At 41.8% G+C, this 22,087-nt stretch overlaps 1 protein-coding gene across 5 annotated transcripts in view; it reads left to right on the top strand.

Moving 5' to 3' along the window:
- IQCK (IQ motif containing K) overlaps nucleotides 1-22,087 on the top strand; it is a 130,770-nt gene that overhangs the window by 67,385 nt on the left and 41,298 nt on the right. For all 5 annotated transcript variants that reach the window (XR_007147744.1, XM_047838343.1, XM_047838341.1 and 2 more), the window contains one exon: nucleotides 20,965-21,076. Coding sequence is in view for 4 of the 5 variants with exons in the window: in XM_047838343.1 (XP_047694299.1) it covers nucleotides 20,965-21,076 (112 nt within the window). In the remaining variant the exon portion in view is untranslated. The remainder of the gene's footprint in view (nucleotides 1-20,964; nucleotides 21,077-22,087) is intronic.

Here is a 22,087-nt window from a genome sequence, read left to right as displayed (position 1 = left end):
TGCCCCGGCATTTCCCTCTTTAGAGCATTCTGAAGATTCTAAATAAAAAGTGGTGTGTGTTCCAAAAGAACTGAAAGTGGGGTCTCGAATAGATATTTGTACGCCCATGTTCCTAGCATTATTCGCAATACCTAAATCGTGGAAGCAACTCAAGTGTCCATCAATAGACAAATGGATAAGCAAAATGTGCTATATATATGAAATGTAATATTGTTCAGCCTTAAAAAGGAAAGAAATCTGTAATGTGCTACAACGTGGATGAACCTTGAAGACCTAAGGCTAAGTGAAATAAGCCAGTCACAAAAAGACAAATTCTGTATGATTCCACATTATAGGAGGAGCTTAGAATAGTAAGAATCATAAAGACAGAAAGTATAACCGTGGTTGAGGGGCTGGGGAGAGGGTAAATATGGGAGTGTTCAGTGGGTACAGACTTTCAGATTTAGAAGATGTGAAGGGTCTTGGGATGGATGGTGGTGATGGTTGCACAAGAGTTACTTAGTGTACTTAATACTACTGCATAGTACATTTAAAAATGGTTAAGGTGGTGGGGTGCCTGGGTGGTTCAGTCGGATAAGTATCAGACTCTTGGTTTCGGCTCAGGTTATTATCTCACAGTTTTGTGAGTTCAAGCCCCGTGTTGAGCTCTGTGCTGGCAGCATGGAGCCTGTTTGGGATTCTTGCTCTCTGCCCCTCCCCCACTCACTCTGTCTCTCTCGAAATAATAAACTTAAAAAAAAAATGAAAAAATGGTTAAGGTGGTAAATTTTATGTTATGTGTATTTTACCACAATAAGAGGAAAAGAAAGAGATGGGTGTTCGACTATGTTTGATTTGATTGAACTTGATATTTTCCCCCTGAAAAACCACTCCTTTCTCTTTAAGTTAGGTAGAAAATGGATGAGGAGAACAGTGCAGGATAAAAGCCAAGCAACTATGAAAAGGCCCTTCAAAGAATACAAAGAAAAAGTTTTGTAGTTCCTCCCATATTTTTATGCAGACATCAGAAATTCCAAGTTGAAGCTCTGCACTTAGGGGAAGAGAAAATTTCATCCACTTCTGGTAGCTGGCTGGGCTGGTAGGCGTGACCCTCCCCCCCAAATGAGAACTTGAAGTTCTCATCATTAGCCTTAACTTTCTTGTTCTTAAATGTTGTGGGTGAGTGGAAAGACTTGTTTTATTCTGTGTAAAACATGCTTCATGGCCAGTTGTTAATAATATGGGCTCTAGCAGCAGACAGATCTGTTTGAATCTGTATGTCAGGTTATTGATAACTTTGGGTGGGTTATTTAACTTCTGAACCACAATTTCCTGTTCAAAAAACAGGAATAGTAATAGTTCCCACCTGTGAAGATTGAATTGGATGGTTAGTCCACATTTGGGCCTTGGCACAGTGCCAGGCACATAGTAAATCCACAGTAAATATTAGCTGATGTTGTTGCTGTTATTATTACTGGTTCCATCTTCCTTAGATCAAGAGTTGCATGCTCTACCGAGTAAGCTAACCAGGCATCCCAGGGCATCTGTTTAAAAAACCAGCAGGGAGGGGCGCCTGGGTGGCGCAGTCGGTTAAGCGTCCGACTTCAGCCAGGTCACGATCTTTCGGTCAGTGAGTTTGAGCCCCGCGTCGGGCTCTGGGCTGATGGCTCAGAGCCTGGAGCCAGTTTCCGATTCTGTGTCTCCCTCTCTCTCTGCCCCTCCCCCGTTCATGCTCTGTCTCTCTCTGTCCCCAAAATAAATAAACGTTGAAAAAAAAATTAAAAAAAAAAACAAAACCAGCAGGTGGCCTTCTTATATAGTTCATCAGGGACACCATGCATGCTCCCATCTCAAGGCCTTTGCACTTGCTGTTTATTCTTTGCACTTGGCAACTCTCAATCACAGTACCTTCTCTTGCTTCATTCAGGATTCTTCTTGAATATCTGTTCTGGTCACCCTTTCCAAAATGGCACCCCCTCATCACTCTCCAGCTTCTTACTTTGCTTTGTTTTCTGCCTATCACTTACCAATCACCTGACATCATACTGAATATTCACTTGTCTGTCTCTTGCCTGTCATCCTGACCGGAATGTGAGCTCCGTAAGGGTAGAGGTTGCTTGACTTGTTCATCCTGTATCCCCAGCCCCTAGAACACTGTCTGGCACATACTAGGTACATAATAAATATTTTAGTGAATAACTGAATCCCTTAAATTATCTCTCTAATGAAGGCATTTGAAAACAAAGAAGAACAAACTGTTCTGTTCCATTTTAAAAGCCCTTCTCTGCGATTGACACAGGCACTTACACACAGACTTTTGTGGGGAGGTACTTTTGTACCAGGATCCTTGAACTCAACAGCTGTGCTTGTTAATCCCCAAGAGATCACTCTTGAGAAAAGTGTATTCATTTTAGCATTGGACTTTGTGAACCACCTCTGCACCAAGCCTCGTAAGGTGAAGAAATGAAGTGTGCGAGGGGAAATTACGGTCCCCCAAACAGGCTTGAAAGGAGAGCACCAGCTGAAAGCTAATGGGGCGTGTTTAATTCATCTGAGTATTGGACAGAAAAGATTGTCTTCATTCGGAATTTCTGTCCTGAGTGCTGATATCTCCTGACAGGTGGGCAGACTTCCCTGGCAAAAGTCAGACATTGTATTGTACAAAAGGAATGCTAAAAATGGGCGTTGCATCAGATTACCCTCAGCTTTCCTCTTGATGGTGCACAGCCATCTCTTGATAGCCTCAGAGGGTTGGTCACGACCTTTGTGATTTGATAAGAAATCTCTGCCCACGGTTCCTCTAGTGGGAACTCCACATAGACAGATTTATCTTCTTAAGGAATCTTCTTGGTGTTTGCTGGCCCATGAATACATTTTCAGTCTATTTTTCAGTTTCACTATCACCTTACCTTCCCAACCAGAAGATCCCCAAATGCCCTTTCCTTTAGGCTGTATCACAGGTATTTGTGAACCTCCCCCATAGTAAAATTGGTTGTGAGCATTTTCTAACACATGGAGAATGTTTTTAAGCTATTAGGGAGATCTAGGTCATGTATACGAGCCGATAAAGTAGAGTAAAACTTCTGTACTTCTCAACATTCTGGAGGTCTTGGTTTTAGGTGGGGATCCCGATATTAGACCTCTAGCATGTGAAGTGGAGTGCCCCCAAGGATGGCTGTGGGTATCCCTTCTGTCGGTTCCACTCAAATAGAGGCCTACTTCCTCCATTGACGTGTGGCTCCATATGTTCACTCTCTCATTTGACAGATGTGTATTGAGGACCTTCGACTTGCCAAGAACAGTGCTGGGTGCTTTAGAAACATCATCCACCTCTTGATGAGCTCAGAGGAAGCAATAACAAGAAGAATGATAATAATGTTAAGAATAGCAAAATCTAGGAACACCTGGGTGGCTCATTCGGTTGAGCATCCGACTCTTGGTTTCAGCTCAGGTCATGGTCTCAGGGTTCATGGGATTGAGCCCCATGTTGAGCTCTGCAGTGACAGCATGGAGCCTGCTTGGGATTCTCTCTTTCCCTCTCTCTCCGCCCCTCCCCAGCTTGCATGCTTGTGTGCATGTGCATATACACTCTCTCTCTCTCTCAAAATAAATAAATTAATTTTTTAAAAAAAAGAAGAATAGCAAAATCTAGTGTTATTGCTTCTTTTGCTGTGTGTCAGGCATTGGATTAAGTGTTTTACAAGCATTATCTCCTTTATGCTTTATGCTGATCCTATAAAGTAGGCAGGTAGGTACTACTATTATCTCATGTGTAGATGAACCAACCAAGGCCTAGAAACCCTAAGTGACTTGCCCAACATCACACAGTGATAAGTGGTAAGGCCAGAGTTCAAGCCCAGGTCTGACTGTCCTCAGAATCCCATCTCTCTCTTTTATTTTTATTTTTTATTTTTTTGCATTCTTACTAGAAATTTATGAGAGTTCCCATTGTTCTATGTCCTTACCAGTACTTAGTATGGTCAGTCTTTTTTAGTTTTAGCCATTTTAGTGGGTGTGTAGTAAATCTCATTTTGTGTATATGTGTGTTTTTTTTAATTTTTTTTAATTTTTGAGACAGAGAGAGACAGAGCATGAACAGGGGAGGGGCAGAGAGAGAGGGAGACACAGAATCTGAAACAGGCTCCAGGCTCCGAGCTGTCAGCACAGAGCCCGACACGGGGCTCGAACTCACGGACCGTGAGATCATGACCTGAGCTGAAGTCGGACGCTCAACCGACCGAGCCACCCAGGCGCCCCAGTATACGTGTTTTTTAATCAAGTTTCTCAAGATATATATTACATACAGTAAAATTTACCTTTTGTTGTGTATAGTCTTTCAGTCTTGACAACTGCATATAGTGTAACTACCCCCGTAATCAAGGCATGGAAACATTTATATCATCTCCCAAAATTCTCTCAGGCTGTCCCTCTGTAGTTAACCCCTGTCCCTACCACCAGCCTTGGATGCTCACTGATCTGTTTTCTGCCCCTCTGGTTTTGCCTTTTCCAGAATGTCAGATAAATGGAATCATAAAAAATATAGCCTTTGCATCTGGCTTCCTTCACTGGACCTGATGCATCAGGTTCCTGCATGTGGTTGTGGAGATCAGTAGTCTCTTCCTTTTTACTGTTGAATGGTATAGCACCCCAATATAGCACCCCAATAAGAGAGAGCTCTTAATCCTGGTGATGAATTAGCACATGTGAGTTTAACAAAAGACTGGCTTATCTATTACCTATGGATTGCAATGGTTTCAAGCCTCACTGTATATCAAGGTCATCCTTGGAAAGATTTTCTTTTTAAATTCTAATACCCAAGGCCTCATTCCCCTGAGATTTTTGTTCAACTGGCCAGGGTGAGAATAAGAGATTGGCAGTTTTTAAAAGACCCCTGACGTGACACTAATGTACAGCCAGATTTAAGACCCACCAGTGAATTAGAATCCACTTTGCTACCTATCTACTAGATGATCCAGTACAAATCACTATCCTCGGAATCTCAGTTTCTTTTTCTTTGAGACTGATGATAGCTGCCCAGCTCACCACGTTAGCATAAAGATCAAAATGTTCTTCAGTGGCACCACACAAGAAAGTGTCCTGTGAATTCTAGCTGCAGAAATGAATGGTATCACTATGGGTGTAATTATCTATCAGTGTCTTCCCTATTTGAAAAGTACCCTATTTGAGGTTCTGTTTCCTAAACACATCAGAGAGGTTTTCAAGAGCAGATGGAGAGAGTAGTCTTTCTCTGTCAATTTTATGTGTGCTGTTAGAAGATTGCTTGAGGTATGAGAGTAGCTGGAACGCCAAGGAGCAGATGGAGACGAGAAGTGGGATAAACACACCCATTCCCGAGGGGTGGTGATGTGGGCAGATCTGGGCATGGCTGTAGACCACGATCTTCTGCCGGATGGGTTAAGTCAGCACTAATTTGCGGCAAGTAAACACTGATGTAACTAAAAGGACAAGGCAAGCAGAGGCATGGCGTCAAGGATTCAATAACAGTCCTCACCTCAGAGCAATGGAGGAGAGGCCTCCTTGTCACTGGCAAACGTCATATGAAACAAGAGGTCCTTTTACAACCACATCTGACCACCTCAGAACATACTGCAAGGAGGAGCATGTCAGTTTGGGTATGGAAATGGATGGCCATCTTTGTATGAAAAAAGTCTTTCATTGATATTTTTATTATAAAATGGAAGATAGTCATGGTAAACAAAACCCGTACAGAAATAATGTCTTAGCTTGGGCTGCTGTATAACAGGATGCCACAGATCGGGGAACTTAAGCAACAGACATTTATTTCTTACAGTTCTGAAGGCTGGGAGCCTCAGGATCAAGGTGCCAGCATATTTGGTGTCTGGTGAGAAACTTCTTCCTGGCTTGCAGATGGCTGCCTTCTTGCTGTGTCCACTTATGGCAGAGAGAGAGAGACAGAAAGAACAAGTTCTCTGATTTCCTCTTATAAGAGTACTAATCCCATCATGAGGATCCTATCCTGGTGACTTCATCTAATCCTAATTACCACTCCCTAATCTCATCGTGTTGGGGGCTACAATTTGAGGAGAACACATTCAGTCCATAACAAGTACTTTTTTTTAATTTAAAAAAAAAATTTTTTTTTTTTGAGAGAAAGAGTGAGAGTGCGAGCAAGGGAGGGACAGAGTGGGGAGGGACAGAGAGAGAGGGAGACACAGAATCTGAAGCAGGCTCTGGGCTCTGAGCTGTCAGCACAGAGCCCAACGCAGAGCTTGAACTTGTGAACTGTGAGATTGTGACCTGAGCTGAAGTTGGACATTTAACTGACTGAGCCACCCAGGTGGTACCTTATAGTTTATATATAACAAGTACTTTATTTTTTTTATTTTTTTATTTTTTATAACAAGTACTTTAAAGTTAAATGTGGAACTCTCCATTCTTGTCCTACTCTAAACCTGTCTCCCAGATAAAACCACTGTTAACAATTTGGTGTGTGTCTTTTTAGTGTTTTTCTTTTGTACATGTGAACATTTATGTATATTTATTGTGTTTTTTATAAATATGGACACACACTCTACATCCTGAGTCCTGCCTTTCTTTTAGCATTGAGGATAGCTTTCCACATCAGCACACGTAGATCTATTCTGAGCATTTGTATTTGTGGGGTTTTTTAATGTTAATTTTTGAGAGAGAGAGTACAAGCAGATGTGAGGCAGAGAGAAAAGAGAACAAAAGATCTGAAGAGGGCGCTGCACTTACAGCAGTGAGCCTGATGTGGGCCTCGAACTCATGAACCCATGAGGTCATGACCTGACCCAAAGTCAGATGCTCAACCCATTGAGTCACCCAGGTGCCCGCTGAGCATTTGTATTTGAAGGAAAACACACTGTTCATGTAGTTGGAAGGTACAAATTTGGCCAATTTCACATTCAAGATATTCCCAACCCAAAGTGAGCCCTGAAGTGGCAGGACCTGAGGAAAACCTGAGGAGTGGGTATTGATTTGTATTTTGTCTGCCAGCCCAACAATTAGTGACTTAAGGGCCAGCCTTTTTCCTTCTGCTTTTTTGTGACTGTTGCCTTCCCCAGATTGTTAGTCAGCTTTACAACTTTCTTGACTTCCTCCTTTCCAGAGGGGGGTGTCTCCTGGTGCAGCTGTTCAGGGCAGGGGTGGGGGGGGGGTGATTTCCTCTCTTTGTGTGCGTCATTAGCCATCACTCTGGCTTTCCTCTGGGGACAGCCGCCCAACCAGGTGAGCCAGTGTCATTTAAAGCAGCGCTTCCATTCTCAGGCAGAGGGTGATGGTGGTTTCTGGGTGACTCCAGGGTCCGCTTCTGGGTGAAGTCTGGGGTGACCTGGGTGGCCCAGGTGAAGAGGGATGGCGTCTGGCACAGAGACAGTGGCAGACAACTTGGTGCATGTCCCATTTTCTTTGTAAAGGGTATGCTGCCTAGAACTCGTATTCAAGACAATTCTTTTTCTAATACTTGGTAATTTTCTAGGCTAACTCGAAGGCAGTCTAATAGCATAAAGGTTAAGCAGGCATGCTCTACAATTAGATCAATTCATTCACTGATATTCACTCACTAGTGTTTATTGAGTACCTGCTATGGGGCAGGCAGGCGTTGGTCTGGATGCTGGGAGTACTGCAGGGAATAAGACCAAGTCCCTGTCCTCATGGAACTGGCATTCTTGCCATAGACTATACAGATAAAAATAAATACATAATATAATGTCAAGAAGTGTGTCAGCTAGCTATTGTCACAATAATGCTGCTTAACAAACCACCCCAAAACTCAGTGGCTCACAACATACATTTATTTCCTACTCACATGCCAGCAGACCAGCCAGATTTCAGCTGTTCCAAATTGTGTTTGGCTGCACTTGGCTCTAGGCTGTTGGGTTCTATGTAGTTTTGTCCAGGGTCTGTCATTCTTCTGAGATCAGCAGCTGCCAAGGCCATATTCTTTTTACATCAGAGATCAAAAGCTCTCAAAGGGGTGAGGAAAAACACACACAAGTCTTAAGGCCTAGTCTGGGACATGCCACTTCCCCACTCATTCCAGTAGCCTAAGCAAGTCACATGGCCAAGGCCAACATCAATGAAGCTGAGAAGAGAGGCATTCTCTCACTTAGTTTCCATCAGGCCAGCATCCACAATGACTCCCCTGTGATCCCCACCTCCTGGTATTCTCATTTCTGAAGCATCCCTTCCCACAACTATACCAGGGTTGATATGTGTAACCAATAGAATATGGCAGAAAGAATGGCATGCCACTTCCAAGATTAGGTTATAAATGACATTGCAGCATTGGTGTCTCTCTCTCTCTCTCTCTCTCTCTCTCTCTCTCTCTCTCTCTCTGTCTTGGATCATTCACTCTGGGAGAAGCCAGCTGCCATGTCACGAGCAGCTCTACAGAGACACCCACATACAAGAACTGAGACCTCCACCCAATAGCTACATGAGTGAACCATCTTAGAAGCAGCTCCTCCAGCCCCACCAAACCTTCAGGTGACTACAGGCCCAGCTAACATCCTAGTTGTAACCTTGTGAGAGACCTTGAGCCAGAACCACCCAGCTGAGCCTCACCTGGATTCCTGAGCCTCAGAAGCTGTGTGAGATAAGTGTTCATTGCCATTGTGAGCTGCCAAATTTTGGGAGGTCACTTACTATGCAGCAGGGGAAACGAACACAATAACGCAGGCCGCTGTAGAGAAACCAAACTGTAGGAAGTTAGAAGTAGAAGCAGGAAAACTATTGTAATATCCACATCCCTGCTACTCAAATTGGGGTCTGAGGACCAGTGGGGTCATCGTCACGTGACAAATCGTTGGCAGTGCAGAATCTAGGCCCCACCCCATACCTCTAGAATCAGAATCTGTATCTTAACAGGATTCCCAGGTGAGTCTTTGCATACAGAAGTTTGAGAGGAAGAGCTGTAGGGGACAGCCTGAGTAGTTGGAGTACCATGATGTGGGTTTGAATACTGGCTCATCACCCCTGTGACCTTTAATAAGGTCACATTTACCCAAGCCTCAGTTTTCTTTCCTGTAAAATGGGCATAATAGTGCTGCCTTCACAGAGTTATATGTGAGGGTATAAATGAAATGGTGTATGTTAAGTGCTTAGCATAGTGCCTAACACATGGTTAGGGTTTCCTGTTAGTTCCTTATTGACTTGATCTCATCAATGCATTTTCTTCCCTAATATTCCCGATCATTTCCTGATAGTTTGCCTTAATGTTTTTTCCAGTTTATTTATTTATTTTTGAGAGAGAGACTGAGAGCACAAGCAAGGGAGGAGCAGAGAGAGAGAGAGAAACACACAGAAGTTTCCAGGCTCCACGCCATCAGTACAGAGCCTGATGCAGGGCTTGAACCCACGAACCATGAGATCATGACCTGAGCTGAAGTCAGATGCTTAACTGACTGAGCCACCCAGGTGCCCCAACCTTAATTTTTTTTTTTTAATTCCCTGTCAAAGAAAATCCTGTTTTGCAAAATGTCCTTGAGCTTGTCAGAAAGACCTCTGTCTGTGCCCAGCATGGTTCCAGTGATACCCCAGAATGAAGGCACCTGATTTCCACAGTCATTTCCCAGGCCCAGTTCTCAGGGCAATTTTCAGGGCCACCAGGCAGGCCAAAATAGGCCACAGCACTATTAATAGTGAGTTTAGCCTGCTTGGGGCCTAGCTTCCCAGGCCAGTCTCTTCCCCTTCCCCCTGCCTTGTCCTGTGGTTGTTTAAATATACTCTGGGTTATTTCTGCAAGTGGATTTTCCTTAATATGCTCAGAAAATGCTATGCCATGCTATGTCTGTGGCCAGACAGTCTGCAACTCCCGCCCCCCTTTTTATTTGCTGAGTCGCAACGCATCCCAAATACGTGGTGAAAACTGATAAGCCAAATTCTGAGGGTGTTGTGATGAATAAATGACGGAACTACGTATTGGTGGGACTGGATTCATAATCTGCAGGGCCTAGTGTAAAATAAAAACACAGGGCCCTTGGTTCAAAGTTTTAAGAATTTCTGGATGGTGACAATAGGGTGTGAAAACAATGCAAGGCCCTTCTAAGCATAGGGCCTGTGTGACTGTACAGGGTGCCCGTGAAGCCAGCTCTATGTATTAGTTGCATCTGATGCACCCAATACTCTGCTTGGTGGTAGTACTGGCCAAAATTACAACTTTTCCAGAGTGTTTCTCTTTAAAGGGCTAATCAATTTCCCTTCAATGCAAAGTATGTGGGTAAATTGTACAGCTGTAATATAAACCCTCCTGCTGCTCAATCTTAGTGACTTAAACCACAGCAGTTGATTCTTGTTCACAGTCCTCTGGGTTAACTGGGTAGTTCTTCTGCTGATTTCTCCTCTACTCACTCACGTGGCTGCATTCGGTTGGTGCATTTAATGGTGAATGCTGCATTCAGCACCTTCAACTGTGTGTGGGATGTCCCCACATGGCTCCCCACTGGGGCTCTGAGTCTGGTGCTCCAACCTCATCTGTACCACTTTCAGCATGCACCCTTTGGCCATGATGGACCTCTCCAGCAGCTCTGTGGTATTCTTGGCCTAGATGACCTCCTGGGCTGGGCTGGAAGTTCCAAGGTGGCCCCAGGCACATGTCTGGGGCTCTTCAGTTCTCTTCCACATGGCCTGTCATCCTCCAGTGGGCCAGACCAGTTTCCTTACATTATGGAAAAAACATTCTAGAAATGGAAGCTTCAAGCCTTCTTGAGGCCCAGACTCTGAAACTTGCACAGCAGCTCTTCAGTTACCTTCTATTGGTCAAAGCAAGTCATGAGGCTCACCTAGATTCGAAAGAGGGGGGATAGGGGCGCCTGGGCGGCTCAGTCGGTTGAGCATCCAACTTCGGCTCAGGTCATGATCTCACGGTTCATGGGTTCAAGCCCTGCATCAGGCTCTGTGCTGACAGCTCAGAGCCTGGAGCCTGCTTCAGATTCTTTGTCTCCTTCTCGCTCTCTGCCCCTCCCCCACTCATGCTCTGTCTTTCTCTGTCTCTCAAAAATAAATAAATGTTAAAAAAAATTTTTTTTAAAAAGAGGGGGGCTAGACTCCCCTGCTTAATGAGAAGAGTGGTACAGTTTTCCAAGGGGCAGGGATCCAGGGAGCTGGGATTCACTAGGGGAACAATGCAACAGTTCTCATACAGTAGTCTACATCAGAATGGTCTGGAAAGCCTCCTAAACACACAGATTGCTGGGCCTCAACTCCAGAGTATCAGAGTCAGTAGGATTGCAACAGGGCCTGAGCACTTACATTTCAAACTAGCTCTCAAGAGATGTTGAAGCTGCTAGTTTAAGGACCCCACTTTGAGAGCCACTGATGGAGGGGTGAAGTGTCTACAATTTTGAGCAGTGGCTCTCAACCTTGACTGCACATTAGAAACATCTGGGCAGCCGTAACTATATAAATGTCAGTTACGGTTATCAATGGTAAGAAGATCAAAGCATTGTGCAATAATATGGTCTTTGACATCATTCACTTGGCTGTAATTCACAAATCATTGGAAAGTTTACCGAATCCCTTAAATACTTTTGCAATTTAATAATTCGCTGATTATTTGGGTAAACAAGTACCAAGAAAAGTTGGATGAACTTTATCTCAACTGTCATCCCCGAGCCGTTGGGGGAAATTCCGCTTTTTCCAAGTATATACTGCAATATGATATTATTGTTCAAGGAACTTTAGTATAAAAAATAGGCGTGGCTTCCTAGGAGAAGGCCTTTCTAGAATTGCACTGAAAAGATGACCCCACCAAAAAGCAGTTGCTGTTCATGAGTCATACAGATCCTGTCTCCTGACCACACACTAATAGCCTGAGCAGTCCTTCTTGACTCTGATTTTAAGAATTTGAATAATCAACGTGGCATTGTGTAAGAACTGAGATAAAAATCTGCGGGTGTTAAAGCAGATGTCAGTCTCAACATTAAGTTCATTCTTCACATATTCTTTGGTTAGAGCAGTTTCAGACTCTTCAAATCATTAGAATCACCTGGGGTTCTTGCTAAACATACATGTTGGTTCCACCTCACATGCAATGAATCAGAGCCTACAAGGCAAGAGCCTGAGATTCTATTTTTTTCATGTTTATTTATTGGGCTGGGGAGGAGGTGCGCAGAGAGAGAGGGAGAGAGAGAATCCCAAGCCTCTGACAGAGGGCTCAAACTCATGAACGGTGAGATCATGACCTGAGCCGAAATCAAGAGTCAGATGCTTAACCGACTGAGCCACCCAGGAGCCCCCGTGAGAGTCCACTTTTGTTTTTTGTTTTGTTTTGTTTTGTTTTTTTTTCAACGTTTATTTATTTTTGGGACAGAGAGAGACAGAGCATGAACGGGGGAGGGGCAGAGAGAGAGGGAGACACAGAATCGGAAACTGGCTCCAGGCTCTGAGCCATCACCCAGAGCCTGACGCGGGGCTTGAACTCCCAGACCGCGAGATCGTGACCTGGCTGAAGTCGGACGCTTAACCGACTACGCCACCCAGGCGCCCTGAGAGTCCACTTTTAACAAGTGCCGTAAGTGATCTCAATATCATCAGATAAATTTAGAGAATTGTCTTAAAGGAATAATGTGTGTGCAATACATACAGAAAAATGGAAGGGGCACCAAGGGAAGCTTGGGGCTACAATTCTTTTTTTTTTTTTTTTTTAATGTTTATTTTTGAGAGACAGAGAGGTGGAGTACAAGCGGGGGAGGGGCAGAGAGAGGGAGACACAGAATCCAAAGCAGGCTCCAGACTGCTGTGAGATCATGACCTAAGCCAAAGATGATTGGACGTTCAACCAACTGAGCCACCCAGGCGCCCCTGGGGGCTACAGTTCTAATGCCCACTTAAGGATAAGAGCAGGGGCTGACAAACTATAGCCTGTGGACCAACTCTGGCCCACTGTTTAAATAAAGTTTACTAGAATGCAGCCATGCGCATTTTTAAAAATACATATTGTGTATGATTTTTTTTGTGCTATAGTGACAGAGTCATTGGGACAGACACTATATGGCCCATAAAGCCAAAAATATTGGGGCACCTGAGTGGCTCAGTGGTTACGTGTCTGACTTCAGCTCAAGTCATGATCTCACGGTTTGTGAGCCCTGTGTTGGGCCCTGTGCTGACAGCTCAGAGCCGGAAGCCTGATTCAGATTGTGTCTCCCTCTCTCTTCCTCCCCCACTGGCTCGCTCTCTCTCTCTCTCTCTCTCTCTCAAAAATGAATAAACATTAAAAAAATTAAAAAATAATATTTACTATCTGATGTTTAAAAAAAACCTGTATTGACTCCTGCATAAAAAACATGACCTCAGACCTGGAAATGGAACTAGGGCCCTCAGTGACTATGAGCTTATAATAAAAAATAAACCAACAAGGAATGGAGGCAGGGGAAGGGGGGGGGGGGGACAGCCAGTAAGTACAACCAACTGGAGAATCCAAGGCCTCAAGGGTGGCAATTTGAGACTGTGAAATAAGTACATTTAAGATGATTATAGAAATATACTAAAAAGTTTTTTTAAAGAATATAAGCCTTGCTAAATAGGGGAGTAAGAAAAAAAAGGATCAGATTTGAAAAAGAACTAAGTACAACCTCTAGAAATGAAAACAATTTAGGGACACCTAGGTGGCTCAGTTGGTGAGCATCCAACTTTGGCTCAGGTCATGATTTCACGTTTCATGGGATCGAGCTCCACCTTGGGCTCTGTGCTGACAGCATGGAGCCTGCTTCAGATCCTCTGTCCCCACCTCTGTCTGCCCCTTCCCCACTCACACACACTCTCTGTCTCTCATAAATAAATAAACATTTAAAAAAGCTTAAAAAAAAAAAGAAAAGAAAACAATTTAGCAAACAGGCTAAAGCCATGCTTCTCAAACTCCAGTAAGCTTCAGAATCACCTGGAGAGTTTGTTAAACATAGATTCCTGGCCCCTCTCTATTCAGTTCTGACTTCATAGGTCTTAGGTGGAACCCATGAATTTGCCTGTCTAATGAGCTCAAGTAATGCCAATGGTGCTGATCCATGGACCATATTTTAGGTGTGCATTAAATAGTAGACAGACACAGCTGGAGGAGTAATTACTACTCAGAGAGAGATCTGGGAGAAGGAAGGCAGCAGGGAGATAGAGTGGGAAATTGGGGAAAGCAGTTGAGACAAAGAGAAGGTCAAACACAAGTCTAATAGAAATTGCAGAGGGTGACAACAGAATGAGTGGGTGAGAAGCAGTGTTGATAGAGATCTTTGGGTGAGAATATCCCAAAGTTGAAGAAACATGAATCCCAAACTAGATACATGAGGACAGAATCACAGCAAAATGCTACCTGGTGAAACTGGAATGCCACAAGCAAGGAGGAAGTCTTAAAACTGTTTTGAAAGAAGGATTGCCTACGAAGGAAGAACAATGAGACTGATCAAGATTACTGATCAGGGGCGCCTGGGTGGCTCAGTCAGTTAAGCGTCCAACTTCAGTCAGGTCGTGATCTCATGGTTCATGAGTTCAAGCCCTGTGCTGACAGCTCAGAGCCTGGAGACTGCTTTGGATTCTGTGTCTCCCTCTCTCTCTCTGCCCCACTCCCACTTATGCTCTCTCTTTCTCTCAAAAAACGAATAAACATTAAAAAAAATTAAAAGAAAAGATTACGGATCAGCAGGAGTGCCTGGGTGGCTCAGTTGGTTAAGCATTCGACTATTGGTTTCAGTTCAGGTGTGGATCTCATGATTTTGTGAGTCGAGCCCTGCATTGGCTCTGTGCTAACAGCATGAAGTCTGCTTGGGATTTTTCTCTCCTTCTTTCTCTGCCCCTCCCCTGCTCACACTATGTCTCTCTAAAAATAAATAAGTAAACTTAAAAAAAAATTACTGAGCAGCAGTAGCACATGCCAGAAAACGGTGAAGTGTGTTCTAACTCTATGGGAAAGTAACATTCAACAGAGAATTATATTAATTATCTAATAATAGATTTATTATTTATTATTTACTAAATTATCATTTTATTAATCAACTTATTATTAATCAATTTACTAAATTATCATCCAAGAGCAATGGCTAAATACATTTTCAAACACATCTCTCACTGGAGGAACTACTAAATGATGTACTTGAGTTAGAAGGAAATTGAATCCACAAGGAAGGAGTGGGAGCAGAATGCAAGAAACAATAGTGAATGAGGAAGCTGCTACATCTAAATAGACATTGACTATTTTATATATACATATATATATATATCTATATATATATACATACACACACGTACACTTATGTACATATACTGCATGTGCATATATACATATATACACACATGTATACATATATACACACAACACACACATATACACACACCAGTGGGGGAATAAATGAGGGGAAACTAAAATACTGGACAACAATCATGAGAGATGAGAGTGGGACGTTAAAGTCTTCTAAAGTCCCATAAGTGCTTCAGGGGAGGTTGGACAGACTCATTTTTTACTTTAAGTTATTACATTATAATGACATATTCAAAAAATATATAATATGAACTAACAAATCAGTGGAAGGGGAAAAATGGAATACAAAAATCTAATTCAGGGGTGCCTGGCTGGCTCAGTGGTAGAGTGTGCGGCTCTTGATCTCGGGTTTGTAGGTTCCAGCCCCATGTTGGGTGTAGAGATTACTTAAAAAAATAAAATCTTAAAAGAAAAAAAAAAGAAAATCCAATGCAATAGAAAGCAGGAAAGGAAAAAAACGTAAAAGCATGATAAATAAGAACATTTGGTGAATTAGATTAATAAAATATTACTGATCACAATAAGTGTAAATAGAATAAACTCTGATTTTTCAGATTGGATTAAAAATAAATCTGCCTCTATGCTAGAGGTACAGGTAACACAAAATGATCCAGAATAGTTGAAAGTAAAGAGATGAAAAAGATATACGGCACAAATACCAACCAAAAGGAAAGTGATCTTGCATTCTTAACATCAGATAAAATAGACTTTGAAAGAAAAAAACATTTCCAGAGATAAAGTGGGTCCTTAATGATAAAAGAATATCTGGTATTTTCTATTGGATTAGACTTTTTTAAATGTTATTCACAATCCACTAAAGTGAATTTACTACTCGCTAAAGTGCTGAACCCACTGTTTAAAAAATATTTTTCTAGGAGCACCTGGTTGGCTCAGTAGGTTGAGTGTCCAACTCTTGATTTCGGCTCTGGTCATGATCCCAGGGTTGTGGGATTGAGCTCCACATCAGGCTCCACACTTAGTGTGGAACCTGCTTAATATTATCTCTCTCTCTCTCTCTCTCTCTCTCTCTCTCTCTCTCTTTCTTCCTCTGCCCCCTCCCCTGCTTGCACGCTCTCTCTCTTAAAAGTTAAAAAAGTATATATTTCTCTAGAACACATTTCTGCTCCTCCCTGAAAGCCCCCAGCAACTTCTAAGAGGCATACTATCTTAGTACGGATGAATGTCTGGGACACTTCTACAATACCAGGAAATATGTTATATCTACAGGTTTTTATAATTTGTTCCTAAAAACAATATGGAACACTCATAACTACCAGAATGAGAAACCAACTTTTGTTTCATTTTGCCAAAGATCTGAGAAGAAATAAAGAAGAAATGGAGAGGGGCGCCTGGGTGGCACAGTCGGTTAAGCGTCCGACTTCAGCCAGGTCACGATCTCGCGGTCCAGGAGTTCGAGCCCCGTGTCAGGCTCTGGGCTGATGGCTCAGAGCCTGGAGCCTGTTTCCAATTCTGTGTCTCCCTCTCTCTCTACCCCTCCCCCGTTCATGCTCTGTCTCTCTCTGTCCCAAAAATAAATAAACGTTGAAAAAAATAAATAAATAAAATTAAAAAAGAAGAAATGAAGAAATGAAGCTTACTTGCAGAGAGAAAATGGAACATATGAGAGAGTTGGGAACTGTGAATATTTCGTTAGGTATTTGCAAGAGAATTTGCAAACATATATTTCCTTCTTGTTGAAATCCACTTTTCCCGGGTATAAAATCCTTCAGTATTATTGTTAGTACATCAAGTCATGGCAAGGATGTGGTAAGGACCTTCTGAGGTGTCTCACACCCAGTTGGAGGCTGACTCTTGCCAACACGACTGAAGTGCTGACCGTTCTGTTGTTTCTCCAGCATCTTTCCAGGAACTGTACTATACTGAAAGTTTCTTCCTCCAAAGCAACTAGAAAAACCCCAAGGAATCCTCCAGAGAAAATAGGCGTTGCTATGTTATTGTCTGTTTTGCCAAGAAGCAAAGAAAACAACTGAGCTAAGAGGAATTCAGAAGTATGAAGGGTAATTTCCAAGTCCCAGCCATAGGGCCCCTCTCTTCTTCCCTGCCTGCAGTCACCATCCTACAGCCCTGATATCTCTCTACTGGTTGAGTAATGCCTACAGTTATATAATTGTAAGATCATTTATGTATTCAATAAACTGTAAGCCCTTGGGAAGAGACCTCACTTCCAATTTTATGAATCACTGGCTCTTCAGCCAGTTGGCTCCGTGTCCTACCAGCGGTTGTAGGATGCAACCCCAGAGCTGAACTCAGATTATTCTTACTACTTTATTAGTTGATGTAAGAAATTGCTAAAACAGGGAGGGCTTACTATGGACCAGACAATATCTCATCTTGTTTTCACACCAGTGCAATGAAGGAAATATGTATACTATCTCCATTTTACAGGAGAGGAAATCAAGGCTCAGACAGTTTAAATAACTTGCTCATAGGTTCCTCAGCTTGTCATTTGCAGAGCTGAGATTCAACTTCAGTCTTTCCGATAGAGAGTTGGATTTCTTAACCAATACGGTGTCCTGTTTTGGCTTTCATCAGAGTAATAGATAATTAGGAGAATTTGATTGGTTCATGGGCATTTTTTTTTTTTTTAAATTCACTTCCACTTAATGGAGTTTTCTTTCTTGGCTTACCCAAAGTCAAGTACACAATAATGTGTGTATTACTCAGTGTGCGTATCTTGGAAGAGCAGATGGACTCCATGTGGTAATTTAAACAAGTAAAAGTTGAAGCCAGTCGTAAAGGAGACTTCTTTTTTTAAAAGCAATGAAACTGTTGATGTGTTAAACATTACACTGCACTCTACGGTATTTGCTGATTGGCACAGCCACTGCCGTTTAAATTGATTCCGTAATCATGACTATAATGACCGGGATTAGCCCTGTTCAATGGGTGCATGCTTTCCCCAGGGCTCACAAAAGCCTTCTCTGGGGATCCAGGCTTTCCTGGTAATGAGAAGTTAACTAACAAGGCTGCCATGCTCCACTTTAGTAAATAGCAGTCCTTGCTTTCCAAATGAAGGAAATCAAGAAAAACATGAAGGGTCTCTGGCCAGACAGAGGAAAATCACCCTAAACTGGTCAGCAGAATCCTGAGAACATCTATAGCCTTCTGGAATGATGAAGGAAATGATGTTTCTGTTTGTTAAATATTAAGGTAATTGAGAGTTCAGGGGATTGTCGGGGAAATTCATCAGTTATTCTTAAGTTAAAGAACTCTTGTTTGCCTCTCAGCAGCCTGTTAATTTAAAATTTAAACACTTGTATTCCTAAAACAATATATGCTCTTTGTAAACGTCCCAAACAATCCAATCCAGAAAAATATGGAGTAAAAAGCTAAAGCTCCCTCCCCCATTTTACTTCCTTCCTAGAGGAACCCACACTCTGTGTCTTCTTCCAAACTATACGAATACATCAGTTATACAGAAAGAATTTGACTACAATAAAATCTAGTCAACTTGCTGATTATAATTAGTGTTAACCTTTGTTTAGTGGTTCAGAAGATCTTTCATCTTTATTAGCATTATGAGTATTAGTTGTCATGGTGCAGAAATGTGGGGGTTTCTGTGTGCTTGGATCCAGATAAACAGAAGTTCCTGGAAAAGATGTGATAACCTCCTTTTTAGCTGCCCATGAAGGTTTGAGTTTGCTTAGCCTACAGAACAGAGATGTTGAAGGTACCTAATCTTTTGAACATAATACTTTAGGAAACACTAAAAACATTGGTTTGTAATTTAAAAGATTTGGGGAATTACTTTATGTTCTATGACATTAATAAAGGGCCATTTTACTCTCTGAAATTTGCATAACTTTATGCTGGTATATGTGTATACATTATATACAAAGTACTATACATACATGTGTACACAAGATACACATATAAAGTATTTGCATACATAGTACTTTGTATATATAATTTTAAAAATATACATTTATAGATAATTTGTATATTTTCTTTTTCTTTAAACAAGAGTAACTGCCATTTAGAAGTTCAGAAGAAAACAGTCTTTTTTATCTTGGGGAAAAAAATCACTTGAGTAGTTTTCTTAAGATAACTAAGGCACCCCATGCTCTGAGAAATGAAGTAATAGGAAGGACTTTATTTTTCTTGAGTTTGTTAAGGCCATTTCCCCAAATGCCTCTTGGTGAGTAGTGCTCTGATGTGCATGGGATCAGTCTGCATAAAGAACCAAGGATCTTTCTGGAAGGGAAGGGACTGAGATCATCCTGACCCCAACATTGCTCCCTAAGGTTCCTAGTTATAAAAAGCCATGTGAGGCTTCTAGAGGACAACAGGACCCTTTGGAAACTCATCCAGGAAGCCTATATCCCAATGACCAGAGCAGGAAGTTTCAAGATCCAGTGTTTGTTTGAAAAAGCAGAAGGGTGGGCCCTGGCTTTGTGACATGATCATAGTAAGACAGAACTGGACCACCATGACACTCTACCCACTCTCTCTCCATGACTAACTCTAGTTTATGCTTCAAAACTCACTCCAGGAGTCGTCTCCTCCATGACGTGTTTCCTGACTGCTCCAGGCTGAGCTCAGTTCCCCTTCTGTATTCCCTTGTACTCACTGATATCCTTATTCTTACCACACCTTGGTGATCTTATTCCTGTACTCTATGTCTCCTACTAGATTCTCAGCCCCTCAAGAGCAGCTGGAAATCTCAAAAACATTTCCTAGATCTGTGACTCAGCAAGCTGCTTCAATTGAGTTTCCTCATCCGTAAAATGGGCATAATCATTCTTGCCTCATTGGGTAGTTTGATGGTTACGTCTTGTAAAAGACTTAAACAATGCCTGGGACCTAAGTGCTCAATAAATATGAGCTACAGAATAATAAAACTAAAACTTAATTAAAATTATCATCAGTAATCTGTTTATTGCCAAGGTATAGCACAAAGCCCAGTCTGCAGTAGACGCTTAGTCGATTGGTATTAAACTAATGCATTGACTGTGATTCCTCTAGAACCGATATACTGGCCACCAGTTGTGTGTGATTATTGAGCACTTGGAATGTGTTTAGCCCACATTGGGCTGTGATGTCACTGTAAAATACACACTAGATGTTGAAGACTATATGGAAAATGGAGATTAAAATATTTCATAAATAATTTTTGTATTGATTACATGTTGAAATAATATTTTAGATCTTTGAGGTTAAATAAAATATATTCTTTTTTTAAGTTTATTTATTTTGGGAGAGACAGGGAGTGTGAGTCAGGGAGAGGCAGAGAGAGAGGGAGAGAGAATCCCAAGCAGACTCTGCCACTGTCAGCGCAGAGCCCAACATGGGGCTCGAACCCACGAATGGTGAGATTATGACCTGAGCTGAAATCAAGAGTTGGATGCTTAACCTGAGCCACCCAGATGCCCCAAAATAAAATACGTTCTTAAAAATAATCTCACTAACTTATTTTTACTTTTTAAAATGGAACTGCAAGGAAATGTAAAATTTCACATGAGGCTACTTTGTATTTCTGCTGAAGAGCACAGATCTAGAATGTTCTCAACCTACCATTAGTATAGCAAATCTTCACACAATGTCATTTACACTCAAATACTACATAAGCTGTAGGAGTTTAGATAAATCCTTTAAAACACTGATTCACTTAGAACCTAAAGCATATCCAGTTGGTTTGTAAAGGATTTCCCATGCAGAGTTAACAAGCTAATGTATAGAAGTTGTAGGAAAGAAACTAAAGCTTTGTGGGCATTTTCCAGGTTCGGTGTGATCCTGAGATTCAAGAATTGCGTCAGTGGCAGAAGAAACTGCGTGAAGACAACCACATTCACCAGCGAGTCAAGATTTTCTGGGCCAAACAAGAACAGAAAGGTTAGTTGTTTGATTCACAATCCTTAGTTTATTTAGGAAAAACCTGAGTCTTAGCCCAGACTCAGAAAGAAGCCCTCTGGGTTCTTATGGGGTCCTTGTGTCTGCAGGGAACTCAGTCTGTGTTGGGGGGAAGTGGCTGCATATTAAGATTCTGCTCTAGAATGCCAGAGGTGATGTGATATAATTTATATGGCTATTTGCCTCACTCAGGGACAAATTCAGGGTCATCTTGTGTCTGCATGTCTTTTTTGTTCAAGCTATAAGACATCAAGGATAACCCCTCATTTTGGAAATACAGTGTCCATCAGTGTGATGGGTGATTTTTTTTTTTAAGTTGTTGATTGTGTGTCTGAACTGAAATGATGCTTTATGCTTGTTCTCTCCCCTTTTGTGAGAAATTAAACACACACACACATTTGTGCACGCGCGTGCACACACACACATACACACAAAGAACAAAGAATAGCAGCACCATTTCGTCCTATTTACTTTCCACATTTTTTGTTATAAAACTTTAATTTACTATTTATTTACAGTAGGAAAATTAGAAAAACAACAACCAAGGGGCACCTGGCTGGCCCAGTCAGTAAAGTCTGCGACTCTTAATCTCGGTTGAGGTTGAGTGCAAGCCCCATGTGGGTCTAGAATTGACTTAATGTATTTTTATCAAAATTTTTTTTATTTTTTATTATTTTTATTATACATTATATATATATTTTTTATTTTAAAGAAAGTAAAAAAAAACAACAGCCAAAACAGGGAAAAAAACAGAAATTCCACCACTGTTAATATTTTGGTGTATATCCTGCTATACTTTTTCTGGTACAAACAGGTACAAATGAGTGTCTATAGATATTTTGTTAAAAATAGGATTTTACATCGTTACAATCTGTCACTGAACATATTCAGAACATCATTCTGGTCAACAACTAAAGAGCAGCATCATGAAGTTTAACAGGTGCATGGTATGGATTTAGCATCATTTATTCAACCAACAACATGGAAGGAGAT

This window comes from Prionailurus viverrinus, chromosome E3 (assembly GCF_022837055.1).
Source record: "Prionailurus viverrinus isolate Anna chromosome E3, UM_Priviv_1.0, whole genome shotgun sequence".
NCBI lineage: Eukaryota > Metazoa > Chordata > Mammalia > Carnivora > Felidae > Prionailurus > Prionailurus viverrinus.
The sequence above is the reverse complement of the archived record's forward strand: the minus strand, read 5'-3'. Positions and strand labels throughout refer to the sequence as shown.